Consider the following 20,990-nt stretch of genomic DNA (forward strand, 5'->3'; position numbering starts at 1 on the left):
GGTAGAGGATACAGCTAGAAATCCAAGAAAGGGTATAACAAATGAGACAAATTGCTAGGGAGTGAGACAAGGCTAGGGAAAAGAACTGAATTGGCTAGCAAGCATCTCTGCTGTGGCCGTGGGTGGCAGCTTGCATTAGGAGGCTGATCAAAGTCCCTGAAATGCAAGAGGTCTACAAAGTCTGAAGTTTCAGCAGGGATTACAAAACGATCATCACCAAAGTCAAGACTTGGGATGAAAATGGACATTGTGATATAGACAGAGTTCTGTTTTTTGCTCTGTTTAGTATTTATTCTTTTTTTTATTGGAAAGAGGTTTTTTTTTTTTATGGGAGCGAGAGAAAGGTCTTCAACCACTGGTTCACTCCCTAGGTGGCTACAATGGCTGGAATGGAGCCAATCCAAAGCCAGGAGCTTCTTCTGGGTCTCCCACGTGGGTGTGGGGTCCTAAGGCATTGACCGTACTCTACTGCTTTCCCAACCCACAAGCAAGGAGCTGGACGGAGAGTAGGGCAGCCAGCACATAAACTGGCACCCATATGTGATCCCGGTACATGTAAGGCAAGGACTTTAGTCACTAAGCTACCATGCCAGGTCCTAGCCAGAGTTAAATATAGAAGCTGGGCCAAGCTAAAGCCAGAAGTTCTGACCTCAATCCATATATTCCTTAGAGGTAGGTGGTACCCCTAAGTATTCAAGTACCTAAGTCCTTAAGCCTCCACCTACTGCCTCCTAGGGTCTGTTATTATCAGGAACCTGGTCTTAGAACTTGTGATAGAACACAGGCCAACAGCCCACTCCCGCATGAATGTTGTAAATAACCCCCTAGACTTCCCATCTTGATTTGCAGGCTTTTTTCCAAAGCCTAAATGGGTAACATTTATTCCAAGTCACCCCTGAACCCAATAAAGAGAACCACAATTACAATGCTCATCTATTCTGCCAAAGGAGACCATCAAATGTACATCAATGTACAATGTCTCTGCTCATTTCTCAAGACGGAAAACTGAGGACAGTTCCCACGGCATTTTGTTCCCGAGGGAACAATTCATATTTTTAAATTTTCAAACTGAGTGTTCTTGCAAGTATCTCCTAACTCTGATTTAATGGTCGTCGTCCTCCTCCACTCTTTCCCGGGCCATCAGTCACCTGTCAACCAGTTCCACACGTGGTTTCCCTCACTGCCCCTGCTTGCTACCACATCATGTTTTTCCCTTGATTTGGTCCTCCTCCACTCTCTGGCCCAATTTCATCTTTCATGAGTCACATCGAAGTTGAGTCAACAGCAGAGTGTATTTCTCACATTCAAAAATATCTCATAAGACCTCCTCTTTTCTGACTCACTTTATCGAGGTCAAACATTTCTTGATTTTTTGTATAAGTAGTAAGCTGCTAGTATATTGCACCTGTACTTTTAGAGGCCCAAAATGCTTTGAATCCCTAGAATTACAAAATTCTAATAGTTGTCTAAAAGAAAAGAAAAAGTTCTATTCTTATTTTCATGTAACAGCTTTGCAACATTCATTTGCATGACCTCTCATTTCACAGTGTCATTTTAATTCTTTAATACTTCAGCTTGTTGGTGGTCAAGTGGGCTCCTCGGACTAATTTTAATTCTATTCCTCAATGCCATTCCTGTAGTGCAAACTGATTTAAAAATGAACAGACTAGGGCCATAACTGTGATGTAAGGAATTAATCTGCTGCGTGCACGTAAGTCGCAGCTGCTCCCCTGTTGCTCAGGCTTCCTGTTAGTGCACCCGGGAAAGCAGCAGCAGCTGGCCCATACCCTGGGACCCTTCCCCACACCCTGGAGACCCTGATGGAGATTTCCGCCTTCCGCCTGACTCACTCAAAGACCACCAAGGGGTGAGCCAGCACATGCAAGAGGGATCTCGCCCGACCTCCAACTCTGCTTTTCAAGCAAATGGGGGTGGGGGTGGGGTGAAGAATTAACAGGGGCCACCACTGGAACACTATGAGGTAAGCCATGGCCTGTAGTGGCATCACATATGTGCAATGGTTTGTGTCCCAGCAGTTCCAGTGCTTATCCAGCTCCATGTTAATGAACCTGGGAAGGCAGTAGCAGATGGCATGACTCCATAGGCCATAGACCCCAGGCCCGAGCTACCTGTGTGGGAGACCCAGGAGCAGTTCCCTGGCATATGGCTTTCTGCTCAGCTCTGGCCTGTGTGGCCATTTGGGGAGTGAACCAGTGGGTAGAGAATCTCTCTCTGCTTCTCTGACCTTGCTTTCAAGGAAATGGGTTTTTGAAAAAGTAAGACTTATTCTATATCCATAAGCCTAGCTTTTAAGCACAAATATTCAAGAACATACTTCCCTACTAACGTCTAGCTATGCCAACTCGTGCAACACAGCGGACTTCACAGTCACAGCAGCCCTTGGTCTGGCCAGTTCGTTTCCCCCTTGTTAGTCTGAAAAAGAAACTTTTTTTTGCAAGACACTGTTAATAATCTCGTCTAAGAGTACAGGAAAGTTTTCAGTTTCATAAGTTAGTGTTTAAAGGAGGCTGTGTTCCAGACTAAAGGACCTGAAATTCACACGGCTCTTGTAACTTATAACGGTAATTAAAAGTGCAAGCTAATCAAACGACAAGGTAAGGAGCAGCATGATCTATTAGAAACTTGCGATCCAATATTCTGGAATTACCAGCAAAAGTCAGGAGTTTTTAGCCGGAAGCAGCCTTCATTCCAGACAACAGCAAAAAATTTGAGTTGGCAGAGATGCCAGAGCACTGGGCTAGATTTTCAGAAGCCAGCAAGAAAGGGTTGGGTTCAGAACCCAAGCGTAGGCATACTCTGTCCTGCAACTACAGTGAGCAGACCAACAAAGCTGATGGCAAAACAAACAAAAAAAACCTTGAACTGAGGCACAGGAGACCTCCCTGCTTTTTAAAGCTACCTTTGGTGTCAAGTTTTTCTTTCAGGACACTGAGGGAGAGACCTTTGCCTGGAGAGTCAGAGGGGCCCGGGCAGCGAAGCCCAGGAGGAGCACGGCGACTTAGTTGGGCAGGAGCCGGGGGAGCGGGTGCTGGGTGCAGAGAGAAAGGCACCCCGGGGCCGGAAGGCCAAAGCGCCGGAGCCCTGCACTCACCCGCCGGGCGCTCGGGCTGAATGGGCCGCCACCTCAGGGCCCTCTCGCTCAGCACCACGTCGCAGCTGCCCCTGTGGATCTCGAAGATGCCTCGCAGCAGAACCCGCTCCTCCCTCTGCCGCGGACGCGCCTCTTCCTCCCGGCCGCCCTCCCAGGCGTTCACCCGGCTCCTGCGCGGCCTCCGCAGCATAGCGAAGCCTCAAGCTGGAGAGCTGGAACTAGGGAGAGAGCTTGGAAAGAGCGAGGGGAGGCGACGGCGGCGGCCAGGGCCCGGGCTGCGTCCAGCGTTGCCACAGCAACGACGGCCGGGCAGAGGCCCAGGAGGGAGGCGGGGCGGGCAGGCCGGAGTGTCCTGACCTCGTCCTGACCTAGACCCACACTCGGGGCCTGCAGCCTCGCGCCTCAGCCGCTTACTGACGGGAGGGAGGTGGGGGGTGGCAGGTCCGTCCAGGAAGACCCATGGAAGCTTCATTTCAGGGAGCTAGCCCGGGCGCTGAACGCACTGTGTGTTGCTGAAGCCTGCGTGGTCCTGCTTCCTTACCGGGGCCTCCCAAGGAAAGGAACGCAGTCAGGCTGGTTTGCGGGCCCTGGGGAGTGGGCCCTGGGCTCCCCAAACCGCCCGACAGAAGCCTCTGTTTGTACACGTTTAGACCTGAGACGTCCGGTACTAAAGCCCAGTGCCCCGCCAGGCCTGACGGAGGGCCCTACCTTTCCAGAGGTGGCTCCCCAGAAGGCTTGTTCTCCAACAGAGTTTGCTGCAAGGAGAGCGCCGGGGCGCGTTCCGTGTTCCAGGCTGCTTGTCTCTCGACAGCTGGGCTTCCTGAATTTAACTGTTGGCTAATTTGGAAAGCTGGCAACACCTGGAGACCAGAGGTCTCATTAGAGTCACCTGGGAATCTTTCAAAAGGCACCCGCTGGGCCACACCTGCAGGCAATTAAGTTGAACCCCTGGGGTTAAACCCAGAAGTCCAGACTACAAGTTTCACAAGTAATCTCTGTGTTTAGCCAATACTGAGGATTCCTGTTCCGAGCAGGGAGCTGCCACTTTGCGATGGAGGAGCTGGGCAAATGTAGAAATAGGAGTAAAGAAAGAAGTGAGAAGGTTTTGTATCAGGTCATGATAATTATAAGGAGAAAACTGAGTTGAAGCAGGAAATAAACGCCTGGCGTTTCCGTCCTAGTTGCAGTGTCCCGTTTGCCACACAGTTCTGTCAGACAGGCAGCCACTGCCTCCGTTCTCGTCCCTGGCCACAGCGCAGGTGAGGTGGGCTAACTGCAACGGCAGCTTCTCCACGCACTCAGCCGGTTTGCAGGCCTCCCTGCCAGACCCAAAGCCCCAGGCTGCCGGCTCACCTGGAACTCTGCACCCTCAGTGCTCTGAAAACAGATACATTTCCACAGTGGAAGAAGGTGTGTTGTGGTCCCAGGTAGCCGTTTGCGGGAGCAGAAGCCCAGCTGCTGCTGAACTCCATGCCGGCTTCCGGCTTCCGGGTGGCTGTGCTCAGCACTCGTCAGTGGTAAATGTGTCCCCTGGTGGGAAGGAAGGAGCGGCCGTCCTGCCGCTGGCTGCAGCTTGCAGCCTGCATCCACAGCTGTCAGGCATTCAGTGCCATCAGCGCTCACTGGCGTGTTAAGGGCCAGCTGATACGCCAGGGCAGACAGGCTAAGGCAATGGTTACTGCTTGACACTCATGCTCAAGGTCAATTTGCCATTTCTCAAGCTTCAGACAGGTCAAGCTGTCACAACCTTGGCCTTGAGATGTCTTGAAGATGGAGACAATGAGAGTCGCGTTCCCCCTCTTCAACTTTTACCAGTTGTCCTCACACAACTGCCTGATCAACATTGTTACTTGACTGTCTAGTTACAAGCCTAAAACCAAATTTGTGATTTTAAAGTCAGAAACTTATTCCACAATGTTACCAATGGAACAAATGTGCCATCTTGACTCTTCCTGCCATGCTTATCTACTTTGTCTCCCACCTCCCAGGCAATTTCCTGGCAAATCCTGCCCATTGGTTCTGCAAGGCCTGTTCTTAGAGCTACCCTCATCCTAGGCTGTGCCTGTGCAGCTGGAAAACAGAGATCTCTGCTTTCCCTTGCTTCTTCACTGGTGCCTCAAGCCTCTCCCAAAGTCTCTCCAGCTCTGAAGGGTGAAGTTTGTGTGACAACAGTTGAGTGGTTATGCGGTACAAGTTATCCTCAGTCAGGCTGTTTCTCAAGCTTCAGCAAAAACAGTTTGTATTAAGAATCACCACAAGTGGATTAAAATCCAATTCTCACCACCCCTGTGAGATTCTGTGTGACCTCATTCCCACTCAGCTGCTCAACCTCCATCATTTATCTTTTTTTTTCTTCTCCCCACTTACGCTATTTTTTTTTCTACCACACTGGCCTTCTCTTTTCCTTAGTTAAACCAAGTTTACCTTCCTTCCGGGCCTCTGCTATTGTGGCAGGCTCCGCTGGACCCTTTCCATTCCTGGCAACACCCATATCAGCTTCTCAGAAGGTCTTCTATGTCTAACCAACCGAAAGTTGATACATACTCATTTGTTGTTTTTCATTGCTCTTTCCACTATGTAAAAGTATTTGGCTGATTTATTGGTTTATTTCTGGCTTTTTGTTTTGGTTTCTTTATGGCTTTATGTCTAATGCTTAAAGCAGAACTTTTAATATGATAGATGTCAACACATATGTTAAATGCAAAATCAAATTAAATTTTATTATGTGTCATGAGTAACAATAAAAGAAAAATTTATGACAACAGGCCATATCCTTTTTCTTCAGGTCAAGATATATTCTGAATTTAAGTGGGTTTTAGTCTTGTCCACCTCTCAGTTTTGTCTGATGCTAAATGGGCACATTGACAACATGGGAGAGGGCTGACTGTTTTGCTTGCATGCTGAGCGGATATTTGGTCAAAATGTTCCTGCCACTCTGGCTTCTGCTGCTTAGAAAGGTAGAAGGCCATATGTCCCTACAATAATGACAGAAAAAAATAGTACAAATCCTAGAATCCCACCAAGCCAGAATATCAAATTTCCTCACATACCAGTTTTTCATACTCCAATTGAAGCTCTGTTTAAGATGCATGGCTCCGCTATGTTCTAGGACAATCTAACCAGGCATGATCTCTCTTATTTCTGCTAGAAGGGATGAGAACTGACCCATGGAAAAAAGGAGAGCCCACCCTCTTTACCTTCCCTCCAGTTTTTAAAGTGCCTCTTTAGCTAGGTTCTGAGCATCGTAAACTGAAAGGCAAATCGCTGAGACACCAAAGAGATTTTCAGGGTAACTGCTAGCAATGCTGTATTGTAGAATCGCAGTGTGGCCACACAAATGATACAATTTGAGTAAGAAATATGTCCTCATTTAGTACATTATATGCATATGTCATCTCTATTAAAGCTATGGGAGGAAAGTATTATGCAAAGGAGGCAATGACCCTTCTCACTGCTGAAAACAGCTCACTTGCTCAGGCTTCTTTCTCAAAGACATCAGAGTGCCCAACACAACACTTGCAGTCTCTGACTTCCACTTGATTGTCTAATGCCACTTGGGGCCACTTCAGAGTCTATATTCCACACCCTGTATAACTATCAGTTGTCATAAAACAAGATTTAATTACACAAAAGAGTTCCAAGGGACCAACATTTAGCATAGCATTGAAGAAGTTCCTTAGGCACCTGCATCCCTGTCAAGATGTCCCGTTCAAGTCCTAGCTCCTTCTTTTTGATCCAGCTTCAGCTAATGCTCACGTTTGGCAGCAACAAGTGATGGCTTACCTACTTGAGCACCTGCCCAGCACATGGGAGACCCAAGTTGAGTTCTTGACTGTTGGATTTTCTGCCTTCAGCCTGGCCAGTGCTGGCCATTAAAGACATTTGGGCAATGAAGCTACAAATGAAAGAACTTCTTTTTATCTCATCTGTGTCTCCACCAAACAAAATTGTTATTCTTTTTAAAATACAGGTTGAGTCAGGATGTTCCTTGCTTGGCTCATCTCACTTGAGGTCAATAAGAAATCAAGGACTTTGCAACTTTCCGCTAGTTGCATGCTCCCTAGCAGTGTTAGAAGTACTGTATCAGAGAATAGAGGAGTAACAGAATTTTTAAAACATAGTGTATGTGTAATATAAATACGCAAATGCCTATAAACTAGTGTATCTTCCAATAGCCATTTCCACAAATCTGTTTAAGACCAGCCTCTTTTAACTGAGACCAAGTCAGCTTATAGTAGTGTATGCTGATAGTGTTTTGGAAGCATTTTTGTCCAGGTAATCTTTGATTTTAGCTGTGCTCTTTGATGGGGCTTGACATCAAGGCATATTGAAAGGCAAACAGTGCATTCTCCTGTGCTTTAAGCCCATTGCTTGCTTCCACAACACTTTTTCCAGGAAGGGAGGCTATGCAAGGCTCACTACAGCTTCTCTAGATTATGCTTACTCACAACTTTTCTTATTAAACCCAAAGTTCTATGTCTAAGAAACCCTATTAGTACTTAGAAAATTCAGCCAAAAATTTCCTTAGCCAGTTTCACAAGCTCATGAGTTATTTTTGCTATCTCTCAGGTGGCTGCAGAATTATTGGGGACTATGTATGTCCAGCTGCCAGATGGATTCACACCACTTTCTTGGCCTCCACTGTATACCACTTCAACCGCTCTCCGATCAGCACCTTCACATCACTTCAAATGCCTTAAAATATCAGATCAGACTGCTGTGCCCACTGTGAGGTGTGGGTCGCCGAGAGTTTGCTACTGAAATTGATAGACTGAGGCTTCAATGGAGTATTTCTATATCACGGCCTCTTGACTTTGCCTGGTCCTATAAACTCTGCTGTTACAATATTGGTTACCCTGATGAGTTTCCTTTGTGTATCCACAGAAAAAGCCATTCTAAGTCATCAATATTCTTCAGCTTTTCTCACTTAGAAAATCAACATGCTTCCACTTTCCTAAAAAAAAAAAAAAAAGAATATGGTAAGAATAAAATTCTTTCAGTTTTTGATCCTTACCCCCAAGATTCTCTTTCTTCACTCTGATTCCTATTTCTTGAAAATATAGGAGACATAAGGGCAACCTAAGAAGCAATCTCACCTGAAAACTCAAAAAAAAAAAAATGTAATGTAAGAAAAAGGGGAAGTGAGAGAGGCAGGGAGGGAGGAAAGGAATATCATAATCTTGGAATTATTTCTACAAACTACATTAAATCTGTTAGAAACTAACAAAAATTAAAATCTTAAAATACAAACATTAAAAAATGAAAAAATGCAAGAAAGAAGTCCTCTCCTTTTCTTCACTCTGCTTTAGTGTAAGTGTGTGTATCCCTCTACCCCATTATCCTCTAATAATCAGCTGGCTGCCATATATATTCCAGACCCCAATGGTCTGCAAATATGCTACATTTTCAGATGAGCACATATCTATGTCAATATTTCCCATATTAGAAAAAAGGGAAATTTCTCTTTATCTGAAGCCTCCTTATGTAAAACTTTACATGAATAAAGTAACACCTTCATCAGGCAAAAAAGAAATATAATTATGGTGTTCATATGTATGTGTATGTGTTTTATTCAGAGAAAAGAGATACACCTCTTGCTCATGCATAAAGGAGCGAGGCTGTGCAGGTAGCCAAAAAGAAATCAAGGACAGACATTTAGATGAGTAGTTAAAACAGCTTGACCAAGTCCCACATCACAGTGCCCATCTGGCTCCTTAATGGCAGCTTTCCACTAATGCAAGCACTGTGAGGTGTGGTGACAGCACAAGTAATTGGGTCTCTGCCACTTACGTGGGAGACCTGGATGCCGTTCTCTGACTACTGGTTCTGATTTGGGGCATTCAAGGGGTGAACCAAATAGTTAATTGTTCTTTCTATATCTGTCTGTCTCTTGTTCTCTCTGTGTCTCTCAAATACAAAAAAAAAGCAGACAGAAAAGACTGAACACCAGATAGAATGTAAGACATTACTAAAACCAAAATTTATCTTAATTGAATTCTATTAGAGGAGATAGCAACTTGCATTTAAAGCAGTCAAAGCAGTCAGATAATCAGCTTTACATCTTTACTCAAAGCTGAAGACTTGGTCTCTGAACTTCAGACTGAAAATGAGAGTAGGGGCTAGAAGCTTTAGTAACCCAAAAACAGGGATGGGGGTTTAGAAGTCACTTCATTTTAGAAGTTATGACATCTAAACCATAGTAATTAAAAAAAAAAAGATTGTGTAATTTTACATTTTCTAACAGTGTGGGTTAAGTAAACATTAGTGAAATCAAGGAAACTGCCTTTTCCCTCAAAGCTTGAGTTTAACTGGTATAAAAAGATACCTCAAGATGTTATAATTACAAAAATTATAATGGTGCAAAAAATGAAATTCATGCAGATAACGAGACTTCAAAAGTTCATAAAAATGTATATTCCATTAAAATATGAGTGGATTTCAAAAACGTTTCCACAACAAATGCAAAGTTTCTTTCATTTTACTTTATCTACAAACTTTTAAAGTATTCTTGTACAAGCTGCCACTGATATCAACTTTGGTATATTTACACAAAGAATAAATACTAGTTGACTTTTGATACTTTTTATTAAATTTAATATTCTAAGCAATTGGAGCCGGCATTGTAGCCGACATAGTTTGTTAATCCACCACTTATGATGCTGGCATTCCATAGGAATTCCTGTTCCAAGCCCAGCTGCTCCACTGTACTCCCACTCCCTGCTTATGTAGTTGGGAAAGCAGGAGATGATGGCCCAGCTGGGAAAAGTGATACTACTCAACATAATACAAATATGTATATACAAAAACATGGTTTATACAAAAATCTTGCTAAGGGATTTAAAAATATCAAAATAAATACCCTTAATGCTGTTAACCAAGAAATACTTTCAGTGAAGAAATATTGTCATGAATTTGACTATATAGTTCTAACTATCATTTATATACATTTTTATAATTGCTTACTGATTAATCAGTGGCTGTATAAAATATTTATACTGTTATTTGTTAACACCGACAGGCAATGTATTTCTGAATCTTCTTTATGAAATCCTTTATTATCCTTTCTATTCTTGGATGAGCACTCTACTTAGTCATCTACTTGCAACCTACCACAGTTTATCAATTTATAATTCCCTGCTTTGATGAGACAAGTATCATAATTGTTAGTGACACCAGTCGCAGAGAATTACATTTGGTAAGCAACGTAACATCTCTTCATTGACGTCACGGAAGTGGTTCTCTCTTAACTGTCGTCATTGAGAACACTGATGAAAAACATTAATCTACTTAGTTTAAACGTCAAATATTTTAAAACACCAAGTATCAGATGAAGTAATTTTTAATACCAAAAATAGAACATGAACAATTGCTGAAAGAATGGAGAATAGGCAAGAGAGCTCTTAATAAATGTTAAAAAAAAAACAAACAAGCAAACAAACACGGTTTGGAAATAGCCTGCAACATGTTAGATTTTCTTTTATTACAATTTTAATTCATATTTAACCAAATGATATCATCAAAAAGGATGGGATTGAAAATCCATGCTCATCCTAAGGGAGGGGAATTTGTTGCCATGCAGCATCATTAGGTTCGATTGTTATCATTTCACAGGGCTGACTGATATCCCTGGGATGTGGAGACCATTTATGATCCTCTTCACTCTTAGCTGAGTTGATATACAGCACAGTGGTCAAGGCAGTAAGCCTACTATGGCTTGATTCCCTTGGAAAGTTAATATTTACTGAGAATCTTGTAGGCCTTTTAAGCACCCAGAGAAACAGCAACAATAAAATGTAGTAGGTTCCTGTTCTAGGCAGGGAGCAGACTCTTTTAAAATAGACAGAAGAACTTAATGTGCAAGATAAGGCTACCTGGATATATATTCTGAAGAAGGGGAAAGGCATTATAATTTCGCTGACTAGGATGGGACTAAGGGCGGTTGTTACTTTGTCAGGAGGCTGAAACTGTGTTTTTTTTTTTTTTTGAGAAAAGGACATTGGGAAAAGAGCCTGAATGAAGAGAAGTCAGGAATGCAAATGTCTAATGTCTCAGCATCCTAAGTCTCCCGGTCTATAAGACATGTAGTTGTTTTGATAATGTAGCATGTAAATGGATGAAAAGCACTTAGCACTGACTTGATAAGGGTGTGGAAAAAAAAAAAAACATCTTTCTGACTGGCTGTCCTTAGTTATAAAGGTATAAAGCAAGATTTGCTTTCCAGCAAAGTAAATTACCAGATTACCTTACACATGCTAGGCTAAGCTTAATTTCTTATTACATTCTTATATTCTCTATTTTCCACCTTGCATAACCAGATTCATCTCTTCATTCTTCTCCCCGTAAAGGGAACTGTTTTCCTTAACCATCCGCATCCAAATTAGCTGCGTAAAGATGAGAATCGTGTTTAGATAGTCAAACCCACACTTAACATATCTTAAGATTAAATACAACCTTTACAAACTCTTCCACACTTTAGGGCATCTTAAAATTAGCAGCTGAACCAATAGTCTCTGGAGACAGTGACCTTGACGTGTGGATGCCACTAGTTTGGCTACAAACCTAATTCCACAGAGCCACTGAACCAAGAGTTGGTGTATGTGAAGGGATAGCATGGGATTCTTCCTGTCAGAGGAAAGCAGATGATCTCAACTTTTCAGTCATATACTGCTGACTTCTAGTTGGATGGTTTTGACAATAGTGTCCTCTGAAACATCATGCCTTGCCAGGAGCCAATGATCATGCCACCATACAAATCACTGGGCATCCAATGCCAGAAAGCCTCTTTGCAATGGTAACAAGAGTTCTCAGTCCTGGTGTTCCACAAGATGTCACATTGGCACTTTTATCCTTAATCAGACCCTGGAATCAGAGGTTTTATTTAGACGGTTTTCAGGAAATAAGTGGTAGTGGATGGACAGAAAAAGAAGAGGTTTTAGTGTCATTTAAGAAACAGCTTTGCTATTTTACATTTCCCATTAGGACAAAATCAGCCAATGGTTTGAATTGTAGTTGTATTAATTGGCTTAATAGATATTTTCGCTTTAAATTTCTTGTATAATTATAGAACTAAAACAGCTTGGCTCAAACTGTTAGCTAATGACCCAAGTATCATTTTAGTAATTGCTAGTCTTGTTCAGAAAAATGCATTAATTTTGTAAGGCTGTATAGACTTTCAGCTGTTGAAAGCATAATGAAATTTGGGATTAATTATTTAAAAGAAAAATTTTGTTCCAAATGTCATTTTTCTGCACTTATAAAACTAACATTAGTAGGGCATTCAAAAGGTCGCATAACCCTCTATTTTGCCTTGTATGCTACTGTCTTTCAAGGAGTAAAATTAGATGATACTACATAATCGTAATCAGTAAGATAAGTGAAATCTAAGTTATAAACACTGTCCCTAAGCAAAAGGAATTATACGGCATTTACAATACTGAGCCAGATTTCAATTCCAACTAGAAAACTCTCTGCTGATTTTAAATTCCAGCTGCCTCTGTAAACAACTATACAAAGGATTTTCACATTAAATAAATAAGTATCTTGCTTATGAGAAATACTAATTTTTCAAGACAAAGAAGCACATAGGACCCTAAATATTACTAGTAACAAGTGTCATATCACAAAACTATAAGAAGGAGTTCCCCAATAAAGCTAAAATGCCAGCATTTCTTATTTTTGGTTAAGCTTCATTTAGTAAAACATTTTCTTATTAGCTAGATATGAGCATTAAATGATTTTAGAGACTCTGAGTCTCTTTCTAAATACAATAAATAATTCCTAAAGCAAAAAAAGAGAATTTAAAATGTTTCTTATGGTTTCAATATGCCTTCCAAATATTCATTAAACATTTAAGTGAGTAAATTTGTAGAATATGTTTCTGACACTGGCACTGGTTCTGTGGTATTTCTCTGATCAGATGGAAGTGCTATGTGTTATGCAGAGTGCATGCAGTTCATTCATGCATAAACAATATAATTTTCATAAATTAAAACCTCCCCTGCAGAAGGAACATCTGTGCCTGCCTTTGAATAAAAGATGGTGGCATGCGAGTTACTCCTTGACTCACTGAAAGAATCCTAGATTTTAAAATGAAGTTATATGGGTTAGGTGGCCAAAAAAGTTAAACTTAACTTTCAGTATCCATTTCTCCCATATATAAAAAAAATGCAGTCCAAATTTTCCTGTTTGCTGTTTAAAGAGCTGAAAATCTGGAAATGCCTTTCTTTTGTCCACTTCTGCAAGGATTTTAGATGCAAGGAGCTGTCTAATTTTCCTAATGGGTGAAATAAAACTTTTTAACAGAAACCAGATACGTTTGTTCACTTAAGGTGTCTTGTGCGTGAAGGCTGGTAGGATTTGGATATTCTATCAGTATTACATTTTCTAAAGTACAAACAGTGAGAACAATCCATGATACAGGAAGCAACAGCTTGATTTCAAAATAACAACTCTGATTCACTTGGAATGAGACTGCCGCATTTTGGATAAAGTTGCAAATAACTTCAAAGTGTTTCTGTCATATGAGGAAACCTGACAGAAAACATTTTAAAATGATGTATTCGAAACTGCACTCAAACATTTGTTTAACATTGGAATATTCCTTACTGCTGCTGTCACAGCTTGATGGTTGCCCCATTGGCAACGTTATTAGTATGGCTAATTGTTCCCGTCCATTAGATTACTCACATTTTTCTGGAGCAGCTTGCTAAATGAGGTCAGCTTTCTGGAACCCCTAAATCACCAATGAGAAGGAGATTAAAGGAACGAGCTTGGGAAGGGGGGTTGTCACCAAATGTGGCATCTGAACCAGAGAAGGAACAATGGAGTAACTAATGACATAAATCAGAGCACTACAGTAGAGCCAGGGCACAAGAACCAGGAAGTTACTCCCTAGGAATCCTGTCAGTCATTTCTCAGAAGAGAAATGGACTTAAAGGTGTTTGGAATTATCAAAGTTTTCCAAATGAATTGTAGTTATGAAGCAATAAAACACTATCCCAAAGGAAATATGCATTCTAAAGTACAAATAATTCATTACCCCTTTCTGAAATAAAAGATTGTAATTATCTCAAGACACTCATTGAACCATTAGAAGATGCCACTCCTTGGTGTCTTCAGATATTTTCCTTCTTGTGTTTTAAGTCATGTAACTTTCTCTTTGAGACAGTACTCATTTTCAAGAAAGACCTGTTCAGTTCATGAAACTGTACAGGTAATCAAGCACTAAGAAAAGGGTAAAGCTTTTATATGTATTTCTGTGTGGACAAGCGAAGTTAGAGCATTTGGTTAAGTGTTGTTAATAATTAAGTAAAATAATACTGTCAAAAAATAAAACATATAATCATTAAAAATAGGTAGAAAGGAAATATCCTGGGAGTGAAGCCACTCAAAAAACAAAAACGTAATTATCAGCATTGCCACCCCCAACCCTGCCCCAGCAAAGCTCCTGCACCAAATAATGAACTCTCAGATCCTACAATGATTTACAAGGACCTGGTGACTCAAAGCAAGGTGAAAAGACCAGAGCATATGCTAACGGACACTTTTTAAATTTTACACCGCAAGAGTGCTTAGTTTCTTTCTTTCTCTCTCTTTTTTTTTTAAATCCAGTCAGTAACTATTCCCCCCAGGAATAATTCAAACTTTAAAAGAAATCACCCTAAAAAGAAAGGCCACAACTACTCTGATTTCAATACTATTTTATTGCAACTGGATGAGTGTTTTCTAAATTGTGCATTACATTATCATATACAAGATTACAAACAAGATTACAGTACAGATCGATTCCAGTGGTACCAGCATCACATCTCAAACAGCACTTATTCGGAACTGCATTTTACATGCAATAGCTATTGTTCTAATCATGATTCAAATGGTTTGAATGTATTTAAGCTACTGTACTAATTGACTACGATAGGTATAAACGCCCAACATTAACAACCTGGTTAGATTTAGGCTCAGATTTATTACATGAACATATGATAAACCACAATTTGTATGACTATGAATAAAATCATGCATTTATATTTTCTGGAAACAACAATAGCTTCAGATTCTTTGTAAAATCATGGGATGCAAAGGAGTAAAAGATGAAAAAGAAACAGTGCAAATTGTATGTGATAGTCAAGCAGCTTTTGATTTCAAGAAGGGTATGTTGGCATTTATCTCTAATATTTATATACAAGTTTGTGCAAGTAGTGTATTGAGCTGATATGTTTAGATGGGGAATGTATCTCTTATTTTTTTTTCATTCTCATGAGAGCTCTGGATCTAGTTTTCATTTTAGCAAGAAGAAAAGACTTTAAAGTGAGATGAATTGCTCAAATTGTGCAATTTTCTTTTTTACAATTAGAGAAGAAAGAAGTGCTAAGGCAACGCAATAACTTTCTAAGCACTTTTTTGCTGGTTTAAATTAGTTAAATTATTTTGTATAAATTAGATATAATTCTACTTTTCTGATATGTATAAAAATTGATGAAGCTGCATGGTTTTAAAATAGGAAATCCACATTATAAAAAGTCATTAAAAATTCTGTACAAAATCACAACAAAATAATTCAGCATGGGAAAGGTAACAAGTAGTAAAATGCTGGTTGAAAAATATATATTTATATATATTTTAATTGGCCCATTACTAGTTTAAAAATTGCATAGATCCTAATTATTGCTTGTGATTTTGTTATCCGGATCAGATAATTAATATGATCTGAATACAGCTACACCAAATTTGTGGTGCATTTTTTTTTAAACTTTTACTGTCTCAGTATTATTTGTAATAGAAGAGCTATAGAAAATAATACATAAGGTGAACAGGAATTTTGATCCCCTGTTTCTTCCAAAGGCAGTTACAATAAATACATATATCACTTGAAGCTTGGAGCATTTGCACTTTGCAGCAGTAATACCCAAAGGGCTGCCTTTTGTAAACACAACAGTCACTGTGAGAACAGTGGGTTCTTTTCCTGGGAATGGTGAAACTGATGTGCCTTTAATCGTGAAAGATGGCATTGAGCTGGGCACTCATGACTCGCTCATGATGTGAATGGCTATCGAAGGACATAATATTGTCTATGGGGATCTCGCAGCGAGGGGCAGTGGTTCCCGAGAAGACTGATCCGTGGCTTTGGGCCCCTGCCAGGGCGGCTGCAGGATAGTGCATGGTAAAGGCATAATTTTTTTCAAACTCGGCGGACGGTTCGTGTTTGAAAGAGAAGTTGCCATTGATGCTGAGTGGGGGACTGAGAGGACCGTCGAAGGAAGGGCTGGTGCAATCAGTCAGGGGGTTTTCAAAGAAGGGCTCCAGAGCTGCGCTGTAGGCGTGCGGCGGAGGTTTGACGTGGAAGACGTGGGAGCTGTCCATGGTACCGTAGGGCGGGCTGGGTAGCCCGGGAGACTGGTAGGAGTAGGGGTGCACCGGGAAGGAAGCACTGGCTGTCGGCAGATGCGGGGGCATGTCCTGGTTCTGTTCAGGCAGAAATGTCCGAGGATTGAGCTGCAAACAGCCTGCAACCAGGTTGGTGGTGGGCTGAGATAAGCCCTTGCAGAGCGTCTGTACAAAGGAGACCAGGTCAGGGCTTTTGCCTGAGCGCAGGATCTCGGACAGAGCCCAGATGTAGTTCTTGGCCAAGCGCAGTGTCTCGATTTTGGACAGCTTCTGCGTTTTGGAGTAGCAGGGCACCACCTTGCGCAGGTTGTCCAGAGCCGCGTTCAGCCCGTGCATACGGTTCCGCTCCCGGGCGTTGGCCTTCATGCGCCTCAGTTTAAAACGCTCCAGGCGCGCCTTCGTCATCTTCTTCTTTTTCGGTCCGCGCCTCTTGGGCTTTTGATCGTCGTCTTCCTCCTCCTCCTCTTCCTCCTCTTCCAGGTCCTCGTCCTCCTCCTCCTCCTCTCCCCCATTCCTTAGCGAGTCCTCCTCTGCGTTCATGGCTTCGAGCTCCTCCTCCTTCTTGTCTGTCTCGTGCTCCTCATCCTGAGAACTGAGACATTCGTCTGTCCAGCTTGGAGGTCCTTGGGGCTGAGGTTCCCCCATCAGCCCACTCTCGCTAAACGATTTGGTCATGTCTTGGTTTCCTACATTCAACAAGGGAGAAGAGCAAACAGAAAGAAAAAAGAGAGAGAGAGAAAATGCACTCAAAAGCCATACTTTTAGCTCCCATTCTCTCCCCCGGTACAAAGGCGTGTGATGAGAGAAGTACCCGTTCGTTACCAGAGAAATGCCTCTGGGAACAAAGTGCTACACAGTGCTTAATAGCAGTGCGTGTGCCCCCTCTGGTAAGCAGGAAAGGAACCAGGATGAGGTTGCAGGGTGAGGATGGGAGCTTGCAAATGAGTGTATGGACACTGCTCTCGCAGGTGTGTGTATCCTGGTAGCTAATCTGGCTGTGCTGATGGCACGGTTGTGTATGGATCTGAGTGTACTTTCACGACTCCATTATCTGCATGCGGTCAAAGTCACAACTTCAGAAAAAAAAGGAAATGATGAATTTGAAAAAATCAGCGTGCTCCCATCTCTGCCCCAGTTTTCTGGGTACTTAGCAGTTTAAGGTAAAGCGTCATTACGCAATTTAACAGTGGCAGCGGATTTTTAAGAGGATTGTGACTGAGGCGCAAATAGATGGAAGGGAAAACCACTGCGCACCAAGTCGCTCAATGAAACGCTTGGTCACAGAAACCCGCAGGAGTTTCCCAGTCCTCCGGCGCCCTGCTTTTCTAGCTTCCTCTGGCTCACCCTCCACGGAGTTTTCACCTAGTACAAAAGCGCTAGCTGGGCTGAGAAGGCTTGGGGCGAGGCGCCGAGCGCTCTCCATGCGCTGGGGATCAGGTGCGGATAGCTCCTCTCTAATAAACAACCCATTGAAAGGGCCGCCCACTCTTTATTGGGGCTTTTCAAAGTTCTCCTCAAACCTTCCTTTAAAAGATTGAGTAATTGCAATGGTCAGCGATTGGCAATGGCGAAGTTGCCAGCTTCCAATAAGGAAAATAAAAAGCCTTTAGTCAAGCAACTGAATTTCTGGCTCCGGCAGTATCTGCTGGGGGTTTGGCCGCCCCTGGACCAGTAACAGGTAGCAGAAGTTGGTCCCTCTTTCTCCGCTCCCTCCTTCCTCCTACCACTTTTAACGACTCTGTTTCCAAACCAGATTGATTTTTCTCGGGGTTAATATAATCAAGGTATTCAAGGCTCTTCAAATACAGGGGGGAAAGCTAGACTGTGAATATACGTAAAATACATTTACACAAAATTAATCTCGGAAAGATTAGCTGCCTCTCCCCGCCCCCCCGCAAGTAAGAAAGTGAAGCAGCTATTTGCTCTTAGGACTTTAAAATCATCATTAGCCAAAGGGTGTGTCGTAGTTTCTGTGTATTTAGACAAAAAACAAAAATTCTAGAAGCTCTCACACTATCTGAAATAACTCTAAACAACGTTTTAAAATTTTTAAACGAGAAAGCCTCAAGCAGTACTGAGTGCTAAGACCCTTTGTGTATAAATATTTGGGGAGTAATTCCGAGGAGGGATCCTGGTTTTAACACGCACAGACACGCTCCCAACGGCTCACACACGGGGTCTGTGGGTGCACTGGCTCCTCAATCACTTCGGTTGACTCTCGGGCAAAAAAGCAAAGGCTTGAAATTACCTGTTAGTAGATCCTGAGCGGTGACGGTCTCATAACCCTCGGGCCCCTGGAAGCAGCGTCTTCTGCGCGGGCGAATTCCTCCTGTCCCGGCCGCGCGGGTGCCCAGGTTATATAGCGGAGATAGTGATGCTGAGCGCGGGCGGGGCCACCGGCTGAGCCCAGAGCAGGTCCCCCGCACCGGGCATTGCGCACGCGCCCAAGCTGCGCGCTCCCTCTGCCCACCTCTCCTCTCCCAGCTCCCGCTCAGCCAGGCTCTTCTCCCGCCCTCCTCTGTCAATCCCTCCCCTCAACCCCCACCCTCACCCCTCCCCCGCCCCTTCTCCTTCCTCCCCGGCATGCGCCATATGGTCTTCCCGGTCCAGCCAAGAGCCGGGAAGCACGTGACCTGCCCATTTGTATGCCGCGGAGCGCTCCATTCCGGCCCCTTTGTGGCCAGAAGAAAGTGGCCCATCTGTCGCCAGTTAGAGACTCCGCGGACCTGTTTTTACCCGCAGGAGAGATTAACCCTTTCAGGCGGCAGAAGGGAGAGGGGGGCACGGGGTTGTGGGGGGTGGGGAAACTTGAAGGAAAGGAGAGAGAAACCTAGGGAAGATTGGGTCTAGGTTAAAGCAAGTGCTCTGCGTTGGCTCCGGTGAGAGGGGCAGAAGCGGGGCGGGAGGGCGGTGCTGAGGGGCGCCGAGAGGAGTCCTGGCTCCTTTCGATTTCTCGCCCTGGCACTGGTCTCTGGGCATCAGGGCTCCCTGCCCTCTCATCTCCAGGCTTCTTCCCCCTTGGCAAAAGCTTTGCACTTTGGCGCCAAGGAGTGGCTTCTAATCTCCATCAGCACCTCCAGGCAAAGATGTGACATATAAGAACAGAACACAGCATTGAGACTGACTCCTCAGTTTCTTTAAGCAGATCACACCATTACAACCCATCCAGCATAAAAATGGTATACCTACCACTCCACTCCCAACCATCTGTTCACACACCGGTGCCCTGACCCTCAGCTAGGGGCACCTTGTCCCTGGAGAACTGCTCATTCTGTTTGCCTCCACCACCACTCCAGGGATCTTAGGGTAAAAAGTGACCTAGTTCCTACTGGATCCCAACTTTAGTGCTCTTTGATTCTGCCATGGTAGCCAGGGGCGTTTCTAATGCTTGAGCTCTGCCTTTTAGCTAAGGCTCCTGGGTGCCTTCACCCTACCAGTCCAAGGAACACCCTGATGTCTCCTTGGTCTCCAATCTGTACTCTGAAAAGAGGGACTTGGTGCAGGCAAGGTCCCTCAAAGAGAACATGCAACTGACCTGTGCTGAATGGGTCTTTTCCCTCCCTAAGAAAGGCATCCCCTGAAAAGGACTGGTGGCTTCACCTGCTTCAAGCCTCCAAGCCTCTGACTTGACAGGGACCTCCACCTCAGAACTCAAGCACTAAGAACACGGTCAAATGTCAGCTAGTGCCCTAAGAGCCACATTTGTGACTAAACAGAGACTCTTTAATTCTTTCCAAGTAAGGCATGTTCTACAATGACACATAAGAAGAAAGAAGTTGGCCTTGCCTCCTCCTGCACTCTTCTGCAGCATTTCCCCTAATCCTCCATTATCTTCCTATTCCCTGCTAATCCCAAAGCCCTTTGCAATGAATGTCATCTAGTTGAATTACATACTGATAGGCAGTTGCCCAACACTGGTCCCCAGAGTTTGCAAACAGTGTCAGGGTGAGTTTGAGAAGGGGCTAGGATTGAAAATTTTTAACAAGATCTACAGTTTACGGGAGGCTGCAAAGTCGTTTTTCCGATCCAGCACAAATCCAAAAGGAAGGAGCTGTGTGACCCACCCAGTGGCCGAAGCCAAGCAGAAAGCAGTCTGAGTTTTCAGGGCAGAAGCATTACCAAAGCTTCCCCCAGGAGCCTGGTTCCAATGTTCATTGCCAGGCTGCTCCTTTCTTCAGTGCCTGGTTAACTCTTGAGGGACATACCTACCTACGGGGCTGGTCAGGAGAGTGCAGAGCCCAGGATGCAGATGGCAAGGCCTGCTCTGAGCTGTGGCTCTCCATGACCCAGCACAGGGTGCCCGGGGGGATGGGCAGTTCAGTTGGGGGCTTTCTGGAGGGGATACTTGGGGTAACCAAGGAGAGAGATCTCTAGTTGTCCCAAAGACCCAACTGGGGCTTGAGATCTCAACAGCAAGTCACCTCTCCCATCCTTCCACCCCCACCCTGGTTTGGGAAGCAAAAACGTCCTTGGCTTCTGACATCCTGTGGACTAC

General features: G+C 43.6%; 2 protein-coding genes across 4 annotated transcripts in view; both read right to left on the minus strand.

Annotated features, from left to right (window-relative positions):
• CERKL (ceramide kinase like) overlaps window positions 1-3,302 on the minus strand; it is a 119,006-nt gene extending 115,704 nt beyond the window's left edge. For all 3 annotated transcript variants that reach the window (XM_040971816.1, XM_040971815.1, XM_040971814.1), the window contains exon 1: window positions 3,113-3,302. In XM_040971816.1, the coding sequence (XP_040827750.1) occupies window positions 3,113-3,302 (190 nt within the window). The remainder of the gene's footprint in view (window positions 1-3,112) is intronic.
• An 11,497-nt stretch (window positions 3,303-14,799) lies between these two features.
• Window positions 14,800-18,830, minus strand: NEUROD1 (neuronal differentiation 1). Its single transcript, XM_040972128.1, has 2 exons — window positions 18,744-18,830; window positions 14,800-17,181 (listed from the first exon to the last, which is right to left on the minus strand). The coding sequence occupies exon 2, from the start codon at window positions 17,168-17,170 to the stop codon at window positions 16,100-16,102; it is 1,071 nt and encodes a 356-aa protein (XP_040828062.1). The 5' UTR covers window positions 17,171-17,181; window positions 18,744-18,830; the 3' UTR covers window positions 14,800-16,099.
• Between the last annotated feature and the right edge of the window lie 2,160 nt (window positions 18,831-20,990).

Source organism: Ochotona curzoniae, unplaced genomic scaffold, assembly GCF_017591425.1.
Source record: "Ochotona curzoniae isolate NIBS_2020 unplaced genomic scaffold, NIBS_Ocur_1.0 contig_2210, whole genome shotgun sequence".
Classification (NCBI taxonomy): Eukaryota; Metazoa; Chordata; class Mammalia; order Lagomorpha; family Ochotonidae; genus Ochotona; species Ochotona curzoniae.

Bases quoted from the DNA above. Each gene is read 5' to 3' on its own strand.
- NEUROD1 (XM_040972128.1), bottom strand. From the start codon at position 17,170: ATGACCAAATCGTTTAGCGAGAGTGGGCTGATGGGGGAACCTCAGCCC.